Raw genomic sequence first — 21496 nt, forward strand, 5'->3', positions numbered from 1 at the left:
GGGAACTAAAGGGGAAGACAAACACAGAAAAAATCGGGCCATTTACTCGTTTTCAAAAGCGGACGATCGAGAAAAGCTGTGTAACAGGCTGCATGTTCTTTCAGTGGCTCAGTTTAACTCATCCTACAGTGCATTGGACTTGCTTTGGTTTGTTGATTGGTCAGATCTAACTATTTGTATCTTACAAAGATCTTACACCACATCCACGTATCTTTCTCGTCTTGTACTTCTGTATGGAATAACCAGGACAGGAAAACCCAAGTGTTAATGTGAATGGCAAAGTTCTTAGCACTGTCGTCACACAGCACAAAACCTCAATTTAAGTACCAAACCAGACAGCCTTTCTTTGAAACCTGCAAAATCTTCTCTAATCTCTGGTTACTTATCACCTCCTCTATCGTTTCATTAATACAAACGATGCAACGCTATGCCCTTCCTTATTTGCACAACTCTTCCACGGATAAGACTTGCAAATCTTGGTGTAGTTGTCCTCCTTACCTTATGTACATCTTCGCAAAGTCATTTACATTGACCCACATGACCCACCACAAATTTAATTTAAAAAAGGAGCTCTAAGAAGGCTGAAAGCAAGTTTACAATGCAGAAAATAAAGCAGAACGACTGCTAAATGTTCAATGAACACCACAAAATACGTTTCCTTAAAATACCAGTTATCTTATTTTTTTTTGTACCCATTGTTTAAGGCCTCTTGGGAGCTGAAGTCTGTCCTTGATGCAATGAGTGCAAACTGGCATAAAAATGGTCTAGACAGAAGCGGCTCTAAAATTAGGTTGTTCTGAGGGCGTGCCCAGTGGTCCTTGGCATCAAGGGACCTTCTCATCTTGCAATCCCCCTTCCCACTCTACTTGTTGATACAATCTGATATTTGTGTTTCTTAAATCAACATGGTGGACCCCAGCTCTATGTAAGGATTTTCAGTGTGTTGGATGTCAGTATGCAAGAATTAATTTTTAAAAACAAGATCTAAGAAGCTCTATTCTTGAAGTCACCCAACGGCCTGTGGGGGTCTCGATCTGGCTTTGGTGTATACGTAGTTTCAAAGGCCAACAGGACATCACAAATTAAATTAGAACAATAGCTGTAACAAGAAGTATTACGTAGTCTGAAAGTACGATAACACATCATGGGGACAATTCAAAAAAACACATTAGTGTCCTGTAAATTGTCATAATGTATCCCTTTCCACTGAAATAGCCATTTCTTTTTTGATCCCATGGTTGTTGAAATCCAAAGCCTATCCCAGCTTGATGATCTGCAAAGGAGGGTCCAACTCTGAAATGCAGGACATAGTACCCAGTGAAATTCCCACAAAATATGAAAACTCCAAGAATGACAAGGCCAGCAGAGAAAATCCTGGCCCTCCAGCTGCAATATTAACCATTCTGCCACCCTCTAATAAATGTTAATGAATTCGTACCCATCAGTCACTTGTACAACACTTATAAAATATACTGGTATTGTATTGAACTGCAGAAGTAGTATATAAAAGTATGAAACATGTTATAGGGTCTACAGTGTCTTTGAAAAGCGTTACAGAATTTTATTGTAAAATACGATCACTTAAGGTTAAAGAACAGAACAAGTTCTCAAACAAGCTCCAAGTGTTGAAACAATACATTTAAGGATTTTCGCAGCTTCACTGTAGCCATTTAGAGAATACATTACAAAGCAAGATTCAAAAACGTACATGATTCATGGCACAAAAGATATTCTCTGGCTGTATTGTCATCAGTGAGATCTTTGACTTGTGAAACAGTTGTGTATACTGCCTCCCACTGGGCGTTTGAGGTACTGCCACTGGGCTGGATGAAATCAGGCTCTGCATTCAGATCATTGGAACACATCAGGGAAATGAAGAAAGCCCAAGTGAATGTGTTGGGACTTTGGGTTACAACTTAATTTCAAGAGTTAAAAAACAAACAAAAACAAAAAAAAACCTTTTTTTTTTTTTTTAAAGAAATCACACTTTACGCGTTTATTGCGTGTTAAAAGTGGATACATTGATTATATTAACAGTTACTTATTACAGAAAGATACTAAGCCTTTATACAAATCAAAATGCTCCCCAGTTTGTGTTTAAACCCTTTTCACATCTGTTCTGAAATACACCCCCACCCTCATTGTTTTTTTAAATTATGTAAAGGCTACACGTCTAGCAATTAGGAAATTCAATTTTACAAAAACAGTGTTACAAGGATGCACTACATAAAAAAGGAGGGAAAGAAAGAAGAAAACACAGTGGTAGTATAAACTAGTATTAGGCCCAGGGATTCTCTAAGCCATCTGTGAGGCTATGAAAGCAGATACTTGTTTATTCACTGCTATCACATTTCAGATGGACCCATGGCCTTCCACCAAAGTTCATGAAAAAGCTGAATGAAAAGCTAAAAGGAACATGTGCATCATCTCAGGCTGGCACAGATTACTCCATCAAAACTGAAAAAAAAAATTGTAGGAATTAAAGTTTTAAATACTGGGAAATAATCTGCCCCCTTGCAATAATACATAGACAAAAAACAAAACAAATACAAACAAAAGGGCAGAACACTCAAGACACAGTTATTCTAGGGTTAACAAACACCAATTCAATATGAAGTCAAGTCAATTGGCATGGAGATGGAGTGCTGGGGAAGGGAACCTGGGCTTTCCCGTGTCCAGCGCTGGAACGCAGACATTTCTTGATTGGTTTCCTCATTTATAAAAGAAGGCATTTGGACGGTTTCTTGCCCCGTCTGGCCTGCAGTGCCGCTCTTGTGGCCATCTCAAATACTTCCCGGACGCCGTCCTTTGTTTTTGCTGAGCATTCCATGTAGCCAAAAGCACCAATCCGGTTGGCCATATCTCGTCCTTCTTCAGGTTTTACAGGTTCCTACAGATAGGTATTAGAAGGTCAGAAACAAGATAAAAATGAAGCCCATTAATTCTGCTACACCAATATAAACTTTCTAATTCAATGAGATTTTTCTATGTAATAGAAATGTTTTCATAAATTTAGGAACATTTCATAAAATTTCCGACTGCAAATTTTAACCCATATTAATGATTATTTAAGTTTCATTTAACATTCTCGGATCCATCTGATTCAACTCAAGATCCTCATTAATAAAACTAAAGAGCAAACTGGTAGAAGCATTGTACACAGGAACCTGCTGCTTCATCTTTTAAATATGGTTAATATATAAAACATGGTTAATAAATAATGTTTTACCAAATGTGCATCACAGAAATAAAATTGATTTTATCCAGGTAAATACATATTCCTGTATTGTGTGGGTTAACATGCATGTTGCATTGACAGCATACAACATCACTTCTCCACTTTTAGGAGGTGTCATAGTGAAGTACTGCTGTATACTGCTTTGTTGTGTTTGCATTTGATGTTATTGATTATTTTACAATTAGTGACACAGAATATTTATAAAGCTGTGTTTAGCTTTAATTTTCAAAACTAAGCAGCAGGAAACACCACAGTTACTCTCTATACTATTCTATTAAGTTTAGGTATTCAACAAGTAAATCTCATAATTTACACCACTGTACATTAACACACTTTTCTCCTTAATTCACTTAAACACACAAACCACCTTTTCTTTAAAGCAATTTTATAGGTTCAATACAGATAATAGGGGAAATCGCTGAGGAACCCTAAGCTCTTAATGAAGCAGCATTTTTTTTTAAAGCAGCACTTGTCATATTTGTCTAGGAGATTCACAGTGTTCACACATCTCATTCAAGTGACCTGAAAATTAGGGAAGGCGGGCCCTGTATAAAAATGGCCGTCATTCCTAAATGGTTCATATTTCTGTTAAACCCTTGAATTAATGCTGAAGGCCTACACTTTAATCATGTAATTATTTCTGCATTTCAAATCTATTGTGGTGGCATATAGAGCCAAAACTATGAAAATTGTGTCACTATCCAAACACTAATGGACCTAACTATCTAAGCATCCAAGAAACCTTTAGGGGAAATACAGGAAGAGTTGAATTAATTGAGGGCTAAGCAAAATTCCTTAAAACGTCAGGCGACGCTAGAAAACCCTGATGCATAAAATTAAATATGATTAAAAACACACATTTAAAAAAAAAGAGTCTAAATATTGGTGGTTACAAGATCTTAAAAGTTGAAAAAGTCGGACATGATTAGCCATGCTTTCAGCCTTTATATCAAACATTCTGAAACTCTTATAGGGGCCTGAAGAGACTGACATCCGCTGTACTTCATATATGAAGGAAAGATCTCCAGAGTTGTTAACTCATATATGTGTGCAGAAATTCCAGTTACTAAGTATGTGAACCTCAATGATTAGTTTAGGTGAAAGCACAGACAGAAGTAGAGAGATACAAAGGGATAGGACGCCACTCAGAATAACCCCTCCTTAACCCCCTGTTAAGGAGACTTCCTTAATTGCTAGTAAAAGAATCAACATTTTTTGAACTACCAAAATAAAGCAACTTCTACAGCTTATGAAGCCAAGTACCTTAGTGTGGTTTATTTGCTTTAATGCTTCAAGTCAAAGACAACAGAATTCTTTTGCCCACCCTTTGCCCCCAATAAAGTCAGCAAAAATATAATACACACAACTACTTCTACAAAATACATTTTCTCTTATTTTCTGACTTATGATTCCAATTGGCATGATGTTTTTAGGGCAGAGACATAAAAAGACAAGCACGATATCCACATATAAAATACATGCCATTATAAGGTTGTAAGCAAGTTATCTACATATACAGCAAACTAACTGTAGGATACATTTCTCCCAATGCATCCATATACAGCTCATGAACACTAAGGATAGCCTCAAAGCAACACAAAAACAGCACCTGATCTCATTCTTGTCTAAAATCTTCCTAGCTACAAAGGACGGGAAACATGAATGTAAATACACATGTTCTACTCTGTTCTGTCGAAAGTGCGATTAGGTTTTGGCATGAAAACATTAATCTCAACCAACATGCTATGGAACCACACACTGCTACAATTAAATTACACCAGACCTTCTACCAAGGAAAATAAGTACACTACAATAAGAGCACTCACAACAGACAAGCTATTGCACTTTTCTTTTTTTTGCAAAATTTAACACATTGGAAAATTCTTACATTTTGACAGAATTACAGTATAAAGACACTAAAGGAAAAAAGAGAAACTAACACTGAGTGTACAGTATAAATAAGTTCAAATTATCATAAAATCAAAGAAGCGTGCCTTCAATTCTAAACAAAAACAAGATGGGCTTGAAACATTCCATCTGTCCACTCAATGATAGCCTATGGGCTTTTGAAAGACACTGGGTATGCCTTGCCTTACCTTACCACTCCACCTCATACTGGAAAAATGTAAAACCTACTGAAAGAAATGTCACTCTATTTAGTACTTGTGAAGAGCAAGAAAGATCTAACAATGAATGTAGCACTCTTCCCTAGTGTATGGTCACCAGAAAACGTCTGTCCGATAGTACAGTACTGTCATGATTTGTAGCAGAAACAATCACTACTAAAAGGAACCTCTTACCTAAATTCTTTTCCCCGTTGCCATTTACAAACAGGTATATATATTGAAAAAACTGACCTGCTTCATTTAACTTTTAGTTTCATTACAAAAAGTAATTAACACTTTACTCTGAAATTGCAAAGGCTAAATATATAAACATTACAGCTTGTTTCCACTTATTTTCAATCAAGCTGACTTGAATTTTAAATGTCAATTATAAACAAAGGTTCTCTATTCAATAAAAGCCTTTTAACTTTCCAATATTGTGTCTGTAAAATGAGATCAAAATTGTACATGAACGCGAAAGAGATCACAGTTAAAAATGTATGAAAGAATTTGGAAACTGGTAAAACTGCTAAAATGCATATTGGAAACAGGAATGATTCCATAAACTTTCACAGGAAATTCATAATGGAAAAATAACATTTCACACCTGTTTCATTTTGGCCAGCTCACGGCGTGTGTGCTCATCATTTCGCAAGTCTTTCTTGTTTCCCACGAGAATGATAGGAACATTTGGACAGAAATGCTTCACCTCAGGGGTCCATTTCTCTGGGATGTTTTCTGCATTTCCAAAAGAATACACATTATCAAGATTAACATTTTACATAGCATGCTGCAAATAAATGGACATATCTGTCTATACTATTTTGAAAAGACAGATTTAACTGGCACAGGCATTATTAGATTTTGAAATTAGTGTGACAGTTTATGGTATATTTTGTTTTAATTAAGATGCACGCTACTGGTCAAAGGATTGACAAAGTTTTTTCGGTTTTTATGAAAATACATTTAATTGAATGTGTTTCATTAAATCAAGGCATACAGTCATATGAATGTTTGGGAACCCCTCTTAATTCTTGGGATTTTTGTTTATCACTGGCTGAGCTTTCAAAATAGCAACTTCCTTTTAACATACGACATGTGTTATAGAAACAGTAGTATTTCAGCATTGACATGAAGTTTATTGGATTAACAGAAAATATGCATCATGAAATTAGACAGATGCAAAAATGTGGGCACCTCAACAGAGATATGACATCAATACTTAGTTGAGCCTCCTTTTGCAAATGTAACAGCCTCTAGATGCCTCCTATAGCCTTTGAGTATCTGGATTGTGGATGAAGTTATTTTTGACCATTCCTAAATACAAAATCTCTCCAGTCAGTTAAATTTGATGGCTGCCGAGCATGGACAGCCTCTGCTTCAAATCATCCCATAGATTTTCGATGATATTCAAGTCAGGGGACTGTGATGGCCATTCCAGAACATTGTTCATCTCCCTCTGCATGAATGCATTTGTAGTTTTCAAACTGTGTTTTGGGTCATTGTCTTGTTGTAATAACCAACCCCTTTGTGTAAGTTCAACTTTGTGACTGATACTTGAACATTATCCTGAAGAATTTGGCGATACTGGGTTGAATTCATCCGACCCTTGAATTTAACAAGGACCCCAGTCCCTGAACTAGCCACATAGCATGATGGAATGTCCACCAAACATGACAGTAGGTGGCAGGTGTTTATCTTGGAATGTGGCGTTGTTCTTCTGCAATGCAAAGCACTTTTTGTTATGACCAAATAACTCAATTTTTTTCTCATCAGTCCACAGTACTTTGTTTCAAAATGAATCTGGCGTGTCTAAGTGAGCATTTGCATACAACAAGCGACTTTGTGCAGAAAGGGCTTCTTTCTCATCACCCTGCCATACAGATGTTCTTTGTGCAAATTGCTCTGAGTACAGATACACCATCTGCAGCCAAATTTTCTTGCAGGTCTTTGGAGGTGATCTGTGGGTTGTCTGTAACTATTCTCACAATCCTGCGTATCTGCTGCATCTGTATTTTTCTTGGCCTGCCAGACCTGGGTTTAACAGCAACTGTGCCTATGGCCTTCCATTTCTTGATTACATTCCTTGCAGTTGAAACTGAGAGTTTAAACCTCTGAGATAGCTTTTTGTAGCCTTCCCCTAAACCATCATACTGAACAACCTTTGTTTTCAGAGTTGCTTTGAGGATCTCATGCTGTCACTCTTCAGAGGAGAGTCAAAGGGAAGCACAACTTGCAATTGACCACCTTAAATACCTTTTCTCACGATTGGACACATCTGTCTATGAAGTTCAAGGCTTAACAAGCAAATCCAACCAATTTGGTATTGCAAATAATCAGTATTGAGCAGTTACACGCATTCAAATCAGCAAAATTACAAGGGGACCCACATTTTTGCACAGTTAAATACATACAACTAAATACTGCTTCACTAAAAATCTTTGTTCAGAAAGCACGCCAGTACTCAGATGATCCTAGGAAATGAAAGACATACCACTGTTATCTTTTTTGTTGAAAGTAGAGTAAACTATATGCAGGCTTAGAGGGGTTCCCAAACTTTTTCAGATGACTGTAGAACAAATAAACAATGGCAAATAAAAAAGTCAAGGAATCATTAAGTGTACAAAATGTTATTCAGATTTTTGATTTAAAGTAGACTCTTTTTGCTCATATAACAGCCAAACGGTTGTAACCCTTTTGATTCATAATGCCACTTACCAAATCTGCCTCTAGCAAAAGAACCCCAGCCCATCACACTTCTTCCACAGTGTTTGACAGTTGGTGGCACACACTGAGGAACTGTCCTTTCACCAACTCTATGGCATATAAACACCCTGAGTGATGAAACGAAGATCTCAAATTTTGACTTCTCGGTCCATAAAACTTTCTTCCATTCTTCAGTAGCCCATAGCTGGTATTTCAAGGCCCTATTTTGTCCTTTACAGAATGGCTTTCTTACTGCCACTCACCCTGTCAAACATGCAGCACAAAGTCTCTTTACAACAGAAACTGAGACCTGCACTGTTAAGCTGTACTTGATAGCTGCTTGTGCTGTGAGGCACCTATCACACAAGCTGGTGACCCTCAGAAACTTGACTTCTGATTGGCTTGTGACTTTGGGTCTACCCAAAGATCTCTCCTACCAGAGTTTCTTCCCGTTTCCAAATGCCTTTGGATTGTGTAGGACTGTACTTGCAAAAAAAATAAATAAATCAATCAAATTGTCAAGTTAATCCTCTAAATAAAAGTCCTTCACCTGTAAGGGTAATAATGCTCGCTCTCTCTCATTTCATTTGTTATTTGACAATTACTTGCCATTACCACTGGAATTTACAATTTTCTACAGTGTAATATTGTCCAAGTAGTAGCAGTAGTGTGTAGCAACACAGTCTGCCCTAACATTGCTTTAAGACAGACAGATTATTAAGTTAGGACACCTGTGCAAACTGTTTGCTTCAGCTTCCAAGGCTTAATTTACTTTAATTGCTATAGAATATCTGTAGGTTTCAACCTATTAGATGCTCCATGAAGGAGGCATATTTGTAACATTCTGATATTTCTTCTTTACAGTTTTTGTTAACCTAAACTTTAAATGTAAACCTCTGGTGGTTTACTACTTACCTTTTCACCATTTTAGGTCATTCAGAGCATTTCAGCTGATTAAATTTGAAGAAACGTTTGACCATTATTGTATGCGATTTTAGATTTAAAAATCTTTACTAACTTAGTGTTGCTTTTTAAATTTAAAATATGGAAGTTCTGTATAGATTAAATTATACTACTAAACACAAAGCTTTCTGTATCATGCATCTGATCAGATAATCACTCTGTACATTTGAGCATAGTAACTGCGTGAAACACTAGAAAAGCTGTAAATATGTCGTATCATTATCAGTTTCAAAACATCTACCTCAGATATCCGTCAGTTAATGTGCATCTTTCAAAAGAATCAATCTATGGACAACTTTTAAGAAGAAAAACTGAGAAAATGAATGGTGACAAAATATTTAATTTGAACAGCAAGTCCTAATTTATTCAGGACTAGAGTTTGTCTCATCTTCTTAATGGACACAAGACTACTCAGCATTTAACATAAAAATAAATTTTCACATGCCATTATCTAGGGTATAAAATTTAATCATGAAATACTTAATTCAAGTCAAAAGTGGAGTAATGAACACAGTTAAAATAATTTGGAGAAAATAATTCAACCTGGTATAACTACTACTTTGTCTGTACTTTAATCTTGTTTAGGCATCAGACCTGGGGGGTGTGGCAACACGGTATAAGCACATGCTCCAAAACTTAGGAATCAAACATTTCACATAGTGCTTAAAGTAATGTAATATTCTAAGAGCAATGATATTTTGTCCTAGTATAAATTTCTCATACCTAAACTGTCTGGGCTGTCAATGGAAAAGCACATAAGGATGACGTCTGTATCCGGATAAGAAAGAGGTCTCAGTCGATCATAGTCCTCTTGACCAGCTGTGTCCCAAAGTGCCAGTTCAACCTTTACAGAATACAAAAAAGGGTGGTAGACAAAGTAAATTTAAAAGCCTTTTAACAAACATCAGAATTTTTTTTTTTAAGCCAATACCGTGAATATGTAAAAGAAAAACTTTGACAGTTTGTTTTAGTTTGATAAAGTACTGAATGTACAGAAAACATTTAATAAAAAACTTAAAAAAAAAAAAACAATCATTAATATAACCAAACGAACAAATATTTTGTGTATGTAACATTTACTAAAATCAGGGAAATAATAAGTAGAAGTACAATCAAGAAAAGCTTTGAGACCTGGCTGCAACAAACAATTAAACTAGAACCTGCTCTTTATTTATAATGGCATTTTTAATGTTAACTGAATGATGCTAGAAAGTTAAGTTTCAAATAAATGAAAACTACCAATTTTGTACACTAATTAATTAGTAGAAAAGCTGAAATAATTACTTGGTATAACATACAAAAACTCAGACTTTTTGAAGCCTAATATTTCTAGCAAATGTCTACAAAGGCAATGGCTTACGTGAAACTTTATTTTTTCAAATTCTTCAGCTATCCGTTATTGGTTAAAAACGATGTAGTGACTAAATGTTTATTCTAAAAAATGACCTGCAGAACAAGTATTTCCACACTGCCAGCAGAAATAATTCACATTTTGATTTGCACTCTCTCTCTCACCATGACTTCCAAATGGAACTATATACAGTGGCTTGCAAACCAGGCACTGCTCATCACGAGGCCAATACCATACGAACAGTGAAGCATGGTGGTGGCAGCATCATGCTGTGGGGATGTTTATCAGCGGCAGGAAGAGGGAGACTAGTCCCAGGGGGCTGAATAATTACGCACACCCCACTTTTCAGTTATTTATTTGTAAAAAATGTTTGGAATCATGTATGATTTTCGTTCCACTTCTCACGTGTACACCACTTTGTATTGGTCTTTCACGTGGAATTCCAATAAAATTGATTCATGTTTGTGGCTGTAATGTGACAAAATGTGGAAAAGTTCAAGGGGGCCGAATACTTTTGCAAGCCACTGTACAGTGCATTCAGAAAGTATTCACAGCGCATCACCTTTTCCACATTTTGTTATGTTACAGCCTTATTCCAAAATGGATTAAATTCACTTTTTTTCCCTCAGATTTCTACACACAACACCCCATAATGACAACGTGAATAAAGTTTACTTGAGGTTTTTGCAAATTTATTAAAAACAAAAAAACCTCAGAAATCACATGTACAGAAATATTTGCAGCCTTTGCTCAATACTTTGTTGATGCACCTTTGGCAGCAATTACAGCCTCAAGTCTTTTTGATTATGATGCCACAAGCTTGACACAGCTATCCTTGGCCAGTTTCGCCCATTCCTCTTTGCAGCACCTCTCAAGCTCCATCAGGTTGGATGGGAAGCTTCGGTGCAGGGCCATTTTAAGATCTCTCCAGAGATGTTAAAATCGAATTCAAGTCTGGGCTCTGGCAGGGCCACTCAAGGACACTCACAGAGTTGTCCTGAAGCCACTCCTTTGATATCTTGGCTGTGTGCTTAGGGTCGTTGTCCTGCTGAAAGATGAAGTGTCGCCCCAGTCTGATGTCAAGAGCGCTCTACAGCAGGTTTTCATCCAGGATGTCTCTGTACATTGCTGCTGTCATCTTTCCCTTTATCCTGACTAGTCTCCCAGTTCCTGCCGCTGAAAAACATCCCCACGGCATGATGCTACCACCACCATGCTTCACTGTAGGGATGGTATTGGCCTGGTGATGAGCGGTGCCTGGTTTCTTCCAAACGTGACGCCTGGCATTCACACCAAAGAGTTCAATCTTTTTCTAATCAGACCAGAGAATTTTGTTTCTCATGGTCTGAGAGTCGTTCAGGTGCCTTTTGGCAAACTCCAGGCGGACTGCCATGTGCCTTTTACTAAGGAGTGGCTTCCGTCTGGCCACTATACCATACAGGCCTGATTGGTGGATTGCTGCAGAGATGGTTGTCCTTCTCGAAGGTTCTCCTCTCTCCACAGTGGACCTCTGACAGAGTGAATATTGGGTTCTTGGTCTAAGACTAAGGCTCTTCTCCCTGAATTGCTCAGTTTAGATAGCCAGCAAACTGTAAGAAGAGTCCTGGTGGTTTCAAACTTCTTCCACTTACGGATGATGGAGGCTACTGTGCTCATCGGATCCTTCAAAAGCAGCAGAAATTTTTCTGTAACCTTCCCTTGGTTTGTGCTCTGACATGAACTGTCAACTGTGGGACCTTCTATAGACAGGTGTGTGCCTTTACAAATCATGTCACATCAACTGAATTTACCACAGGTGGACTCCAATTAAGCTGCAGAAACATCTCAAGGATGATCAGGGAAACAGGATGCAACTGAGCTCAATTTTGAGCTTCATGGCAAAGGCTGTGAATACTTATGTACATGTGCTTTCTCAATTTTTTTATTTTTAATAAATTTGAAAAAACCTCAAACTTTTTTCATTTTGTCATTATGGGGTGTTGTGTGTAGAATTCGGAGGAAAAAATGAATTTAATCCATTTTGGAATAAGGCTGTAACAATGTGGAAAACGTGAAGCGCTGTGAATACTTTCCGGATGCACCATGTATTTTTTATTTTTATTTATATATATATATATATATATATATATATATATATATATATATATATATATATATATATATATATATATATATATATATATATATATATATATATATATATATATATATATATATATATACACACACACACACACACTATTAAGTTTTTTGTTTTTTTAAATACACGGAGCATTGGTAAAGTTACCACTGTTTCAGTGGAACTCACTTTCTTGATTATCATTCAATAGTGGTAGCAGGTATATTTGCCTTTATTGATTTTTGTACCTATTTCTTTATTTGTAAGAGCTAACCACCAATTCCCCATTCTTCCCCAAATATATTCTCACTTGTTTTTTTTAAAGCATGATGGAATTGAATTGTACTGTGAACAACAGGATAGGATTGGACTGCATATTAGTTTGACTTTTCTAAGGTGATTAAAACAATCAAAAAAATCTCTGAAGGATAAAATACAATTGCTGCTTAAAAAATGTGGTTTAAAATATTTTTTCAAAAAATAAATGCAGCTTTTTATAGCTGCCATTTTTGCTTTGTTTGGGTTTATCGGTTTCAAATTCTGAGTTCACTGTATCTCTGCTTTGCCCATGCTTAACAGTCAGTGTAAAAGAAAGTATCATAAAACATCTAAATAGATACACTGTCAAGATAGATATCCAGCTTCTACATTGGCACACATTTGACTAAAATGATTAAATAATGCGTGTACAAATGTAAAACCACCCAAACTTTTATAGGCAGCATTATCTGCAGTAAGCCAAGAATACAGTCCTAAGGTAACCTAATGGAAAGCAAATTGTTAATTTGGTTATGCTGATATTGTGTATGTCATTTGATGGCCTAAGAAAACGCAATAGATACTACATGTGGAGAGGGCTGAATGTCTGCTAAAAGAGATTTGAAAGAATTTGCTGTAATTACTTATTTGCTTTCTTTATCAAACACCAAAATATAATCTTTTACGAATAATAAATAAAATAAGCATGGTTAGCTACAGTAATTAAACTTCTGTAAAGAAGACTGAAATACGTCTGTAAAACCACAGGAGCATGAGTGGTTTTACATTTAGACTTGAGATTAAAACCATGATACTAACTGCACGCTGTGTGCAATTTGTGCATACCCCCTTTATGTGAACAGTAACATACACACATCTCGCATACGCTGCAACTGATCACTGCATTGGCACTGTGGTAGTTCTAGTTATGTAGACTATTGGCAATTAAGTGAGGAAGAAAGAGAGACTAAAGAAAAAGATTAAAAGAAGTGATTAAGATCAGTTAAAAAACTTAGGACAAGTTAACTTAAGATTGTAGGAGCATGTGGTTAGAAACAAGGAAAAGATGAGGAGAGTATCAAAAATCCCTATCACACAGAGAGGTTTAAGATAGGAGATTGAGGCTCAGACAGGGGGCTGTGTGAAAAAGGACACGAAGGGAACAAGACGACAGGCAAAAGCAGGAGACTTGTCAAGGACGCTCAACCTTGGCAAAGAGAAAGCATTAGGAAATAACCAGAAAAATTCAGTAAGGCTTCATATGGAGGCCTACATGGGATATTGCTGTATCCAGACACGGGAAGAAAATATACCAATGTACATGCATATTTATTCATGCTCTGCATTTCTTTTGCATCCTGTGTGTGTTCATTACTATTTATGAAAACAACTTCTCTTTATTCTATGGTTTTGAGGACAGAACTGTGTCATATAAGCATTCCAAGATGAAGGCAACATGTTAATAAGACACTTGATACTATCTAACATCCCTAGGGGCTGGCTTTAAAGAAAGCTGATGACTACATTTAACAAACTCTTAATCGTGAGACTGCAATAGCATGAAACAACAGATGACTTGGGTTTAAATCTTGACTCTTACTAAAAGTCCACCGATCATTTCCTCTTTTGCATTACCTGACATAGACAGACTTGTTATGGTGTTTACACAAACTGGTTTGGCTGGCATTGTACAGTATATGAACAAAAATCATGATCAAGTATAACAAAACATGAAATGATATAAACACACTCCTTCTATGATGAGTCCAAGTATGAAAAGCACTCAAATGAAAAAAACTGCCATCACTTCACAAAGTACCTCATGTAAAGTACAAAAGGGTACAAAAATCATTGATATGTCAGAAAACAAGCCACAAAAGAGATGCAATGTGAAGGTCAGACACAGAATAAAAAGGAAAAACAGAAAAGAATTGAAAATCAAGAGAAGGGTGGAGAAGGGAGTTGCCCAGCACCAGATCCTGTTAAGGGAATGATCTCACTTCCATTCCCTAGGAGAACACAGATGACTTCACCAAAGGTATTTTAAAGCAGCACTTATTTAAGCACATAGGCAATATTGTATGCCCTGCCTGAACAGCACAAGTTAAACAGGAAACCCTTCCTTCCAATAATTTCCTGCACTCTTTATAAAACCTATGAGCAGAATGTTGTTAAAACTACAAAACTAAGGTAGGGAAAACCTACACCCAAGAGATTTGTACTTACATGCATTTTTTTTGTCTGCCATTACAAAGACCATAACTGAATCAAAACTCATCTGTCAGATACAAGACACCATCAATACTGACAAGTAGGACACGGCTCTCATTCAATGCCACAGGCTCTGTCAAGTTCAATGAAAATCCCCTCTTGAGTAGCTCTGTAATGCACTGGCAAGGCTTAGCATTATGCCTGCAGCCCACAGTGGAAAGGCCTTGTGTTTAAGGACATGGGTGTACTACAGATTATATCATTTCAGACACAAGCTAATGTACCTCACATCACAGAATTCATCTTAATATGCACGAACATTCATACAGTGGAGGCAATAGAAAAGTATCTAATCAAACTGATTACTTCTACAAATTTAAGAGAGAACTAAACTACCGCATACAAGACATGTATTTCAAATAGCGAATGCATTCACTGAGCTATCTGTATTAAAGGAAATCAACCTTGTGATTAACAAGTACCTGCTACTTTACACCTCAAAAGCTTTTTTGCCTCCGGAGCTAAGAGTGACATTTCTTTTTTAATTCTTACTTTTGGCAGGACATCAACAATCCATTTAGAGAAGTACACAAATTGTATTTCAAAATCCATGTGCCCAAATGACTGACTTAAGAATGAATATTACAGTATATCTAACTACAGCTGACAAGTTTTACAAGTGCATAATTTACTTTGTCAAACCTTTTAAAAAGAAAGAGAAAGCCTGAAATACAAGATGCTAACAAAGAAAGCTGGTACAAAAAGATTATCAAGGAATAAAAAAATGTTAGTAAAGGCAGCAGTTTTCCTATTCATAACAAATGTCTTTAGAGCGAACTAGGAAACCCTTGGACTTCTGATCAAAGAATCTAGCATTTAATCTTGTTGTGGATGTACTTATAACTAAGCATGATCTGTGCAGGGAGTCTACATTTGTGTGTTTAATATAGGAGAATGACCATTTAAAACAAACAGCCAGCAATTAGTGATATTTCTACAGTAGAACAATAACCATATGAGGCACTTGTATGTTTAACATGATATGTGAATAAAATTAAAAGTAATTACTCATTATACTTTTTGACGATAACTGTTTTTAAGTCCCAGTGATTAGAGTGGGCTACACAACATTCAAATTCAGAGTGAAGAGAAGGTCAAGAGTTATGTTATTATCTTGGCCTTAATATTTTGATGCACTAATCAATCATTCAGGTATGGAAGAAATAGTCTCACTTTATGTGTTATCTACAAGTTTAAAAGAAAGTACAGTACTGTAAAGCAAAGCCAATGACCACAGCAAAATGTGGTACTGTAGGCCATATATATTGAACACAAGGGCAGGGGCTGACAGCACAACATATGGCAGATAAGGTACAAGTGCTAGCCATATAAATAAGAAGTAATGATTAAAACAAGATGACTGCAGCTGCTACTGCTACTACCGTTAGTAATATTACTACTACTAAGGAGACATACATTTTCCATTATAAGTTAGATCTTTAATAATTGTCCTCAGTACATTTCTTTTATAATCTGAACACTATGTGTTACACATACATTGAGTTGAAGTCAGAAGTTTACATACACTTAGGGTGAATTTTTTTAATACTTACTTTATAACCCCTCCAAAGATTTTATACTAACATAGTATAAATTTGGCATATAGTTTAAGATATCTATTTTGTACAGGGCAAAAGTCATTTTTCCAACCATGTTCACTTGCACATTATTTCAGTTTTATTGACTACATCAAAATTGCAGTGGATCACAAGTTTATATACAGTACACTTTGTTAACCGTGGCTTTAAACAACTGGAGACAAGATGAGAATGTACGTTGATTACCATCAAACTCGGCCTGTGTGTTCAACTGTCAGGAGGACAGAAAAAAAAAAACACAAATTTGGTTCATCTTTGGGAAAAATTTTCAACCGTCTGAAGGTTGCATGTTCATCTGTATGACCACACAGCCGTCATACTGCTCAGGAAGGAGACGCATTCTGTCTACTAGAGAAGAATGCACTTTGACACAAAAAGGGCAGATCAATCCTAGAACAGCAGCAAAGGACTTTGTGAAGATGCTGGAGGAAACTGGTAGATAAGTATCTATAATAACAGTAAAACATGTCCTATATCAACAAAACCTAAAAGGCTGCTCAGCAAGGAAGAAGCCACTGCTCCTAAGCCACCATAAAAAAGGCAAGACTGAAGTTTGCAATGGCACATTGGGACAAAATCTTACTTTCTGGGAAAATATCCTACGGTCTGATGAACCAAAGATCAAACTGTGTCGCCATAATGACCATTATTATGTTTGGAGGAGAAAGGTGTGGTTTGCAAGCCAAAGATCACCATCCCAACGGTTAAGCATGGGAGAGGGAGCATCATGTTGTGGAGATGCTTTACTACAGGAAGGACTTTTGCACTTCACAAAATAGATACCACCATGAGGAAGGAAAATTATGTAAATATACTGCAGCAACATCTCAAAAGTTCAGCAAGAAAGCTTAAGTTCAGTTGCAAATGGGTCTTCCAAATGGACAATGACGCCAAGCATACCTTCAACACTGCGGCAAAATGGCTAAAGGATAAGGTATTGGAGTGGCCATCACAAAGCCCTGACTTCAATCCAATTGAAAATTTGTGGTCAGAACTGATAGAGTGTGTAAGCAAGGTGGCCTACAAACCTGTCCCAGTTACATCAATTCTGTATGGAGGAATGGGACAAAATTCCAGCAACTTATAGCAAGAAGCCTGTGGAAGGCGACCCAAAACGATTGGCTCAAGTTAAACAGTTTAAAGGCAATGCAACCAAATATTAAAGTGTATGTAAACTTGTGAACCACTGGAATTGTGATAGTCAATAAAAAAGTGAAACACTCTTTCTATGAACACCGTTGGAAATAATTACTTTTGCATAGCACAAAGTACATCTTAAATTAATTGCCAAATTTATTGATAGTATAAACTCTGTGGAGGGGTTATAAAGTGAGTTTGAAAGAATTCAGCAAGTGTATGTAAACTTCTGACTACAACTGTATACACACACACACACACACAGACAATGTACCTGTCCTGGTAAGTGTTGCTCTGTAGTTCTCCTGAATCACAGAGTACAGCAGTATGCGTCTACAATCAACATTACCATTTAAAGAGCCAACATTACAACAATATCTGACAAGGGTGATTTTAATTCTGAATTAAGTTTAGAATTAGGAAAGAGATTTTTCATGGTAGTTTTTATTTTAGGATGAATGTTCTTTTTGCAATGTCAACACTTCCAAATTTTAACTTTCTTCTTTGAACTGAATGCGTAACAGTCTTGAACTAACATGCTACTGTTGATTTACTTTATGCAAAGAGTATTAAAATTCCTGAATGGCCTCTTTGCCTGGGATATTTTGTAAGACAACAACCCTCAATTATTGTGTCGTCAGTTAATCAGTGGCACCAGAAGTACTATGTAACCAAGCACTTTTCTGTATACAATATTTGTAGGTTTTTTTGCTTACCGAGGGCTAATACTACTGGCAATCTCTCAGCACAGAATTATGTATGTTAACATAATATTCATTTTCTTTTCTATAATGCAACCAATTAAATTACTCAAAGTATTTTAAGATCTTGATGCATTTTTTGGTTTTGACCCCTAAATATTGATATATTGAAATGTCCTTTCTTAGTGGATACCTACTGCCCTAGATATACCATCCTGCCAAATGTCACCTTTTTAAGTAAAAGGGAAACAGTATTTTTGTTAATGTGCAAGTGTGTCACTGAATCAGTCAACATTTTATGTATACTGTATATACAGATTTTTTTCAAGGAAATGAAAAAGGCTAGCAAAACTTACCTGCTTACTATCCACCTCAATATCCGCCACATAGTTTTCAAAAACTGTGGGAACGTACACTTCCGGAAACTGGTCCTTACTGAATACAATAAGCAGGCAGGTTTTTCCGCAAGCTCCATCACCAACAATCACCAATTTCTTGCGAATAGCCGCCATGCCTATGGGAAATAAAATGGCATGAGCACCTTACATTTTTTACACAGCGATGACCACCACAAGTGTAAGAAAACATTATATTCTTTACTTTGTGCAATGTTACTGATAAGCAAGATCAATTTAACTCACAAGAACATTAGCTAAAAAGACTGATATGATTCTAAGAAAAGAAGGCTATAAAATCAGGTTATTTCACACCAGTAATAATACTCTGAAAGTTTGAAAGAAATGCATGCTACTTTCATTTTTCACTGGATTTGGGATAAAAAAAAAAAAATCTAATTAAGCTCAGTTGAAACCTCTGGTGGCAGGGTGGATTATACTGTGAACAAGTCTCATGCACTTGCAGCCCTGCTGCTTAAGTGTCTGAGAAACACTGACGTAGATGTATGTGTCTGTAGCACTAGCTCTGTGCTCGGGTCTACCGGTTTCCTGCCCTGTGCTCAGGGCTGCCAGCAATGGCATTGCCACCACCCCTAGTAACTCAGCACTATAAGAAGCTGGTATGAAAATGTATGTATGTACTTAGTTTATTCCAGACATGGAGGAGGAGTTTGAAACAAGGAAAAAGTAACAACAATTTAAAAAATGCACTGAACTTCTGTGAGGAAGCTGTAACAGTAGGTAGAAGATGTGTGAACTACAGCACAAATCCCCAAGCAAGGTTTCACTGTTTCTAGTGGTAAACTGAAACTAATTCATGGACTGGCATAATTAATATTTGAAAGTTAAGGTTGGCTGGCATGGTTCGCACAGTGGTAGCGCTGCTGCCTCACAATAAGGAGACCTGGGTTTGTTTCCCAGGTCCTCCCTGCCTGGACTTTGCATGTTCTCCCCATGTCTGCGTGGGTTTCCTCCGGGCGCTCCGGTTTCTTCCCACAGTCCAAAGACATACAAGTTAGGTGCATTGGAGATCCTAAATTGACTCCAGTGTGTGCTTGGTGTGTGTTGTGCCCTGCCTGAGGTTTGTTCTCCTGCCTTGCGTCCTGTGTTGGCTGGGATTGGCTCCAGCAGATCCTCCGTGACCCTGTGTTAGGATATAATGGGTTGGATAATGACTGCCATGAAGTAAAGGATTGGATGAGTACACAATTATGCATACATAGTTGCAATATTGTTCACTTGTTGCTTCAGTGAGATATACTGTATATACTGTACTGGTATTTTTTTCTTCCCCCCTAAAAAATAAAACTGCTACTACAATACTGGTTTTGAGAGATTGTTTAGGTGCAGGAGACGATTCCAAACAGGATGACACCTTATGCCAAGCAGTACAACTTTGTAATACTATGGGATATGCCAACAAAATTTGAAACAATGACAGGTGACAGATTGGGGGATAAAAGAAAATTGTTAACCGGGTTAATCACCATAAAATATCTTAAAATCCCTTTTTTTTTTTGGAGAGAAGTACCAGCTTTCTCTTTATTAGATACTGTTTAAAAAAAAAAAAAAAAAAATTAAACAAATATTTAAATATTTTCAAAGCCTGAAAATGTATGTCTCCCCTCATTTATTTAGAAATGTGCAGGATTCCACTAGAAGGCAAGATTAAGAAGAAGAAAAACAACAACAAGGACAGACAGATGACAAACAGGTTCAGTAAGTTAAAAGTACTTCCTCACTGCTTTTAACTCAAGATCAATGCCATTATAATGCATAATACTTTGTACATTTGATAATTACTACTTAAAAGATACTATAACTTCTACAAGAAGTGAACACCACCATATTTACAACACATACACAATAACAGCAGCTCCTTATCGTTTGCCTCCATTGTAGCCTCTCTTGATAATCCCACAGAATATTGTGGATATAAATTCAGAACTCAATCAAGTTTATCATTACATTACTGGACTACACCTCTACAAACCCATCCTTCAGTTTACGTCAATCTTATTAGTTTCTATTACTTCTATGAAAGCTGCCACATCACATTCAATTTAACTTCCTATTCAAGTATCAACAGGAAAACAACTAATGCTGATCTCTTCAGTACCAAGAAAATAATTATGATTTTTTTTTTGTTTCTGCTGTAATTTTAAAGGTTGTTGACAATATTCTAATCCTTCCACGACAAATTTTTAATATTCAATTGTATCTCTGATTCAAAGATAATTTTACCTTTCTACAGATATTACCCTGCTTATTCATTTTATTCCCTGTGAACCCACATACAGTACAAGCTGGGATGTGGAATTTGTGAATTGTCACTTCTCTATAAACTATCATCTAAAATTAATTAAAAATAAATGAATAAACTAAACATATCCAGGGTTCAGAGGATCGACATGTAAAGCCTTCTGGAACTTCAATCGACAACTGATATTTTCACAGCATGGTGCACCGCTCAAAGAGAAAAGAACATAAAGAGATTTTCATGGAGTAAATGTCACCCAGTTCACCATAATAAACAAAAATGCTGCAGAGATTCTCAAAACTGCACAATCACCTGTCAGTAACAAGGCAAAATGCAAACAAAGCAGCTTAATGTTTAAAACGTTTAACATTCATTGGGGACAAACTTCCAGTCC

The 21496-nt window shown here is 36.6% G+C and overlaps 1 protein-coding gene across 2 annotated transcripts in view; it reads right to left on the bottom strand.

Moving 5' to 3' along the window:
- Positions 1 to 1536: 1536 nt before the first annotated feature.
- Positions 1537 to 21496, bottom strand: part of LOC120540437 (transforming protein RhoA) — a 35949-nt gene continuing 15989 nt past the window's right edge. For both annotated transcript variants that reach the window (XM_039771249.1, XM_039771248.1), the window contains 4 exons: positions 18804 to 18961; positions 9736 to 9856; positions 5951 to 6081; positions 1537 to 2890 (listed from right to left, as the gene is read on the bottom strand). In XM_039771249.1, coding sequence (XP_039627183.1) covers positions 2717 to 2890; positions 5951 to 6081; positions 9736 to 9856; positions 18804 to 18959 — 582 coding nt within the window. In that variant the 5' untranslated portion in view covers positions 18960 to 18961 and the 3' untranslated portion in view covers positions 1537 to 2716. The remainder of the gene's footprint in view (positions 2891 to 5950; positions 6082 to 9735; positions 9857 to 18803; positions 18962 to 21496) is intronic.

The sequence above is a fragment of the Polypterus senegalus genome, chromosome 12 (assembly GCF_016835505.1).
Source record: "Polypterus senegalus isolate Bchr_013 chromosome 12, ASM1683550v1, whole genome shotgun sequence".
In the NCBI taxonomy this organism is placed as follows: Eukaryota; Metazoa; Chordata; class Cladistia; order Polypteriformes; family Polypteridae; genus Polypterus; species Polypterus senegalus.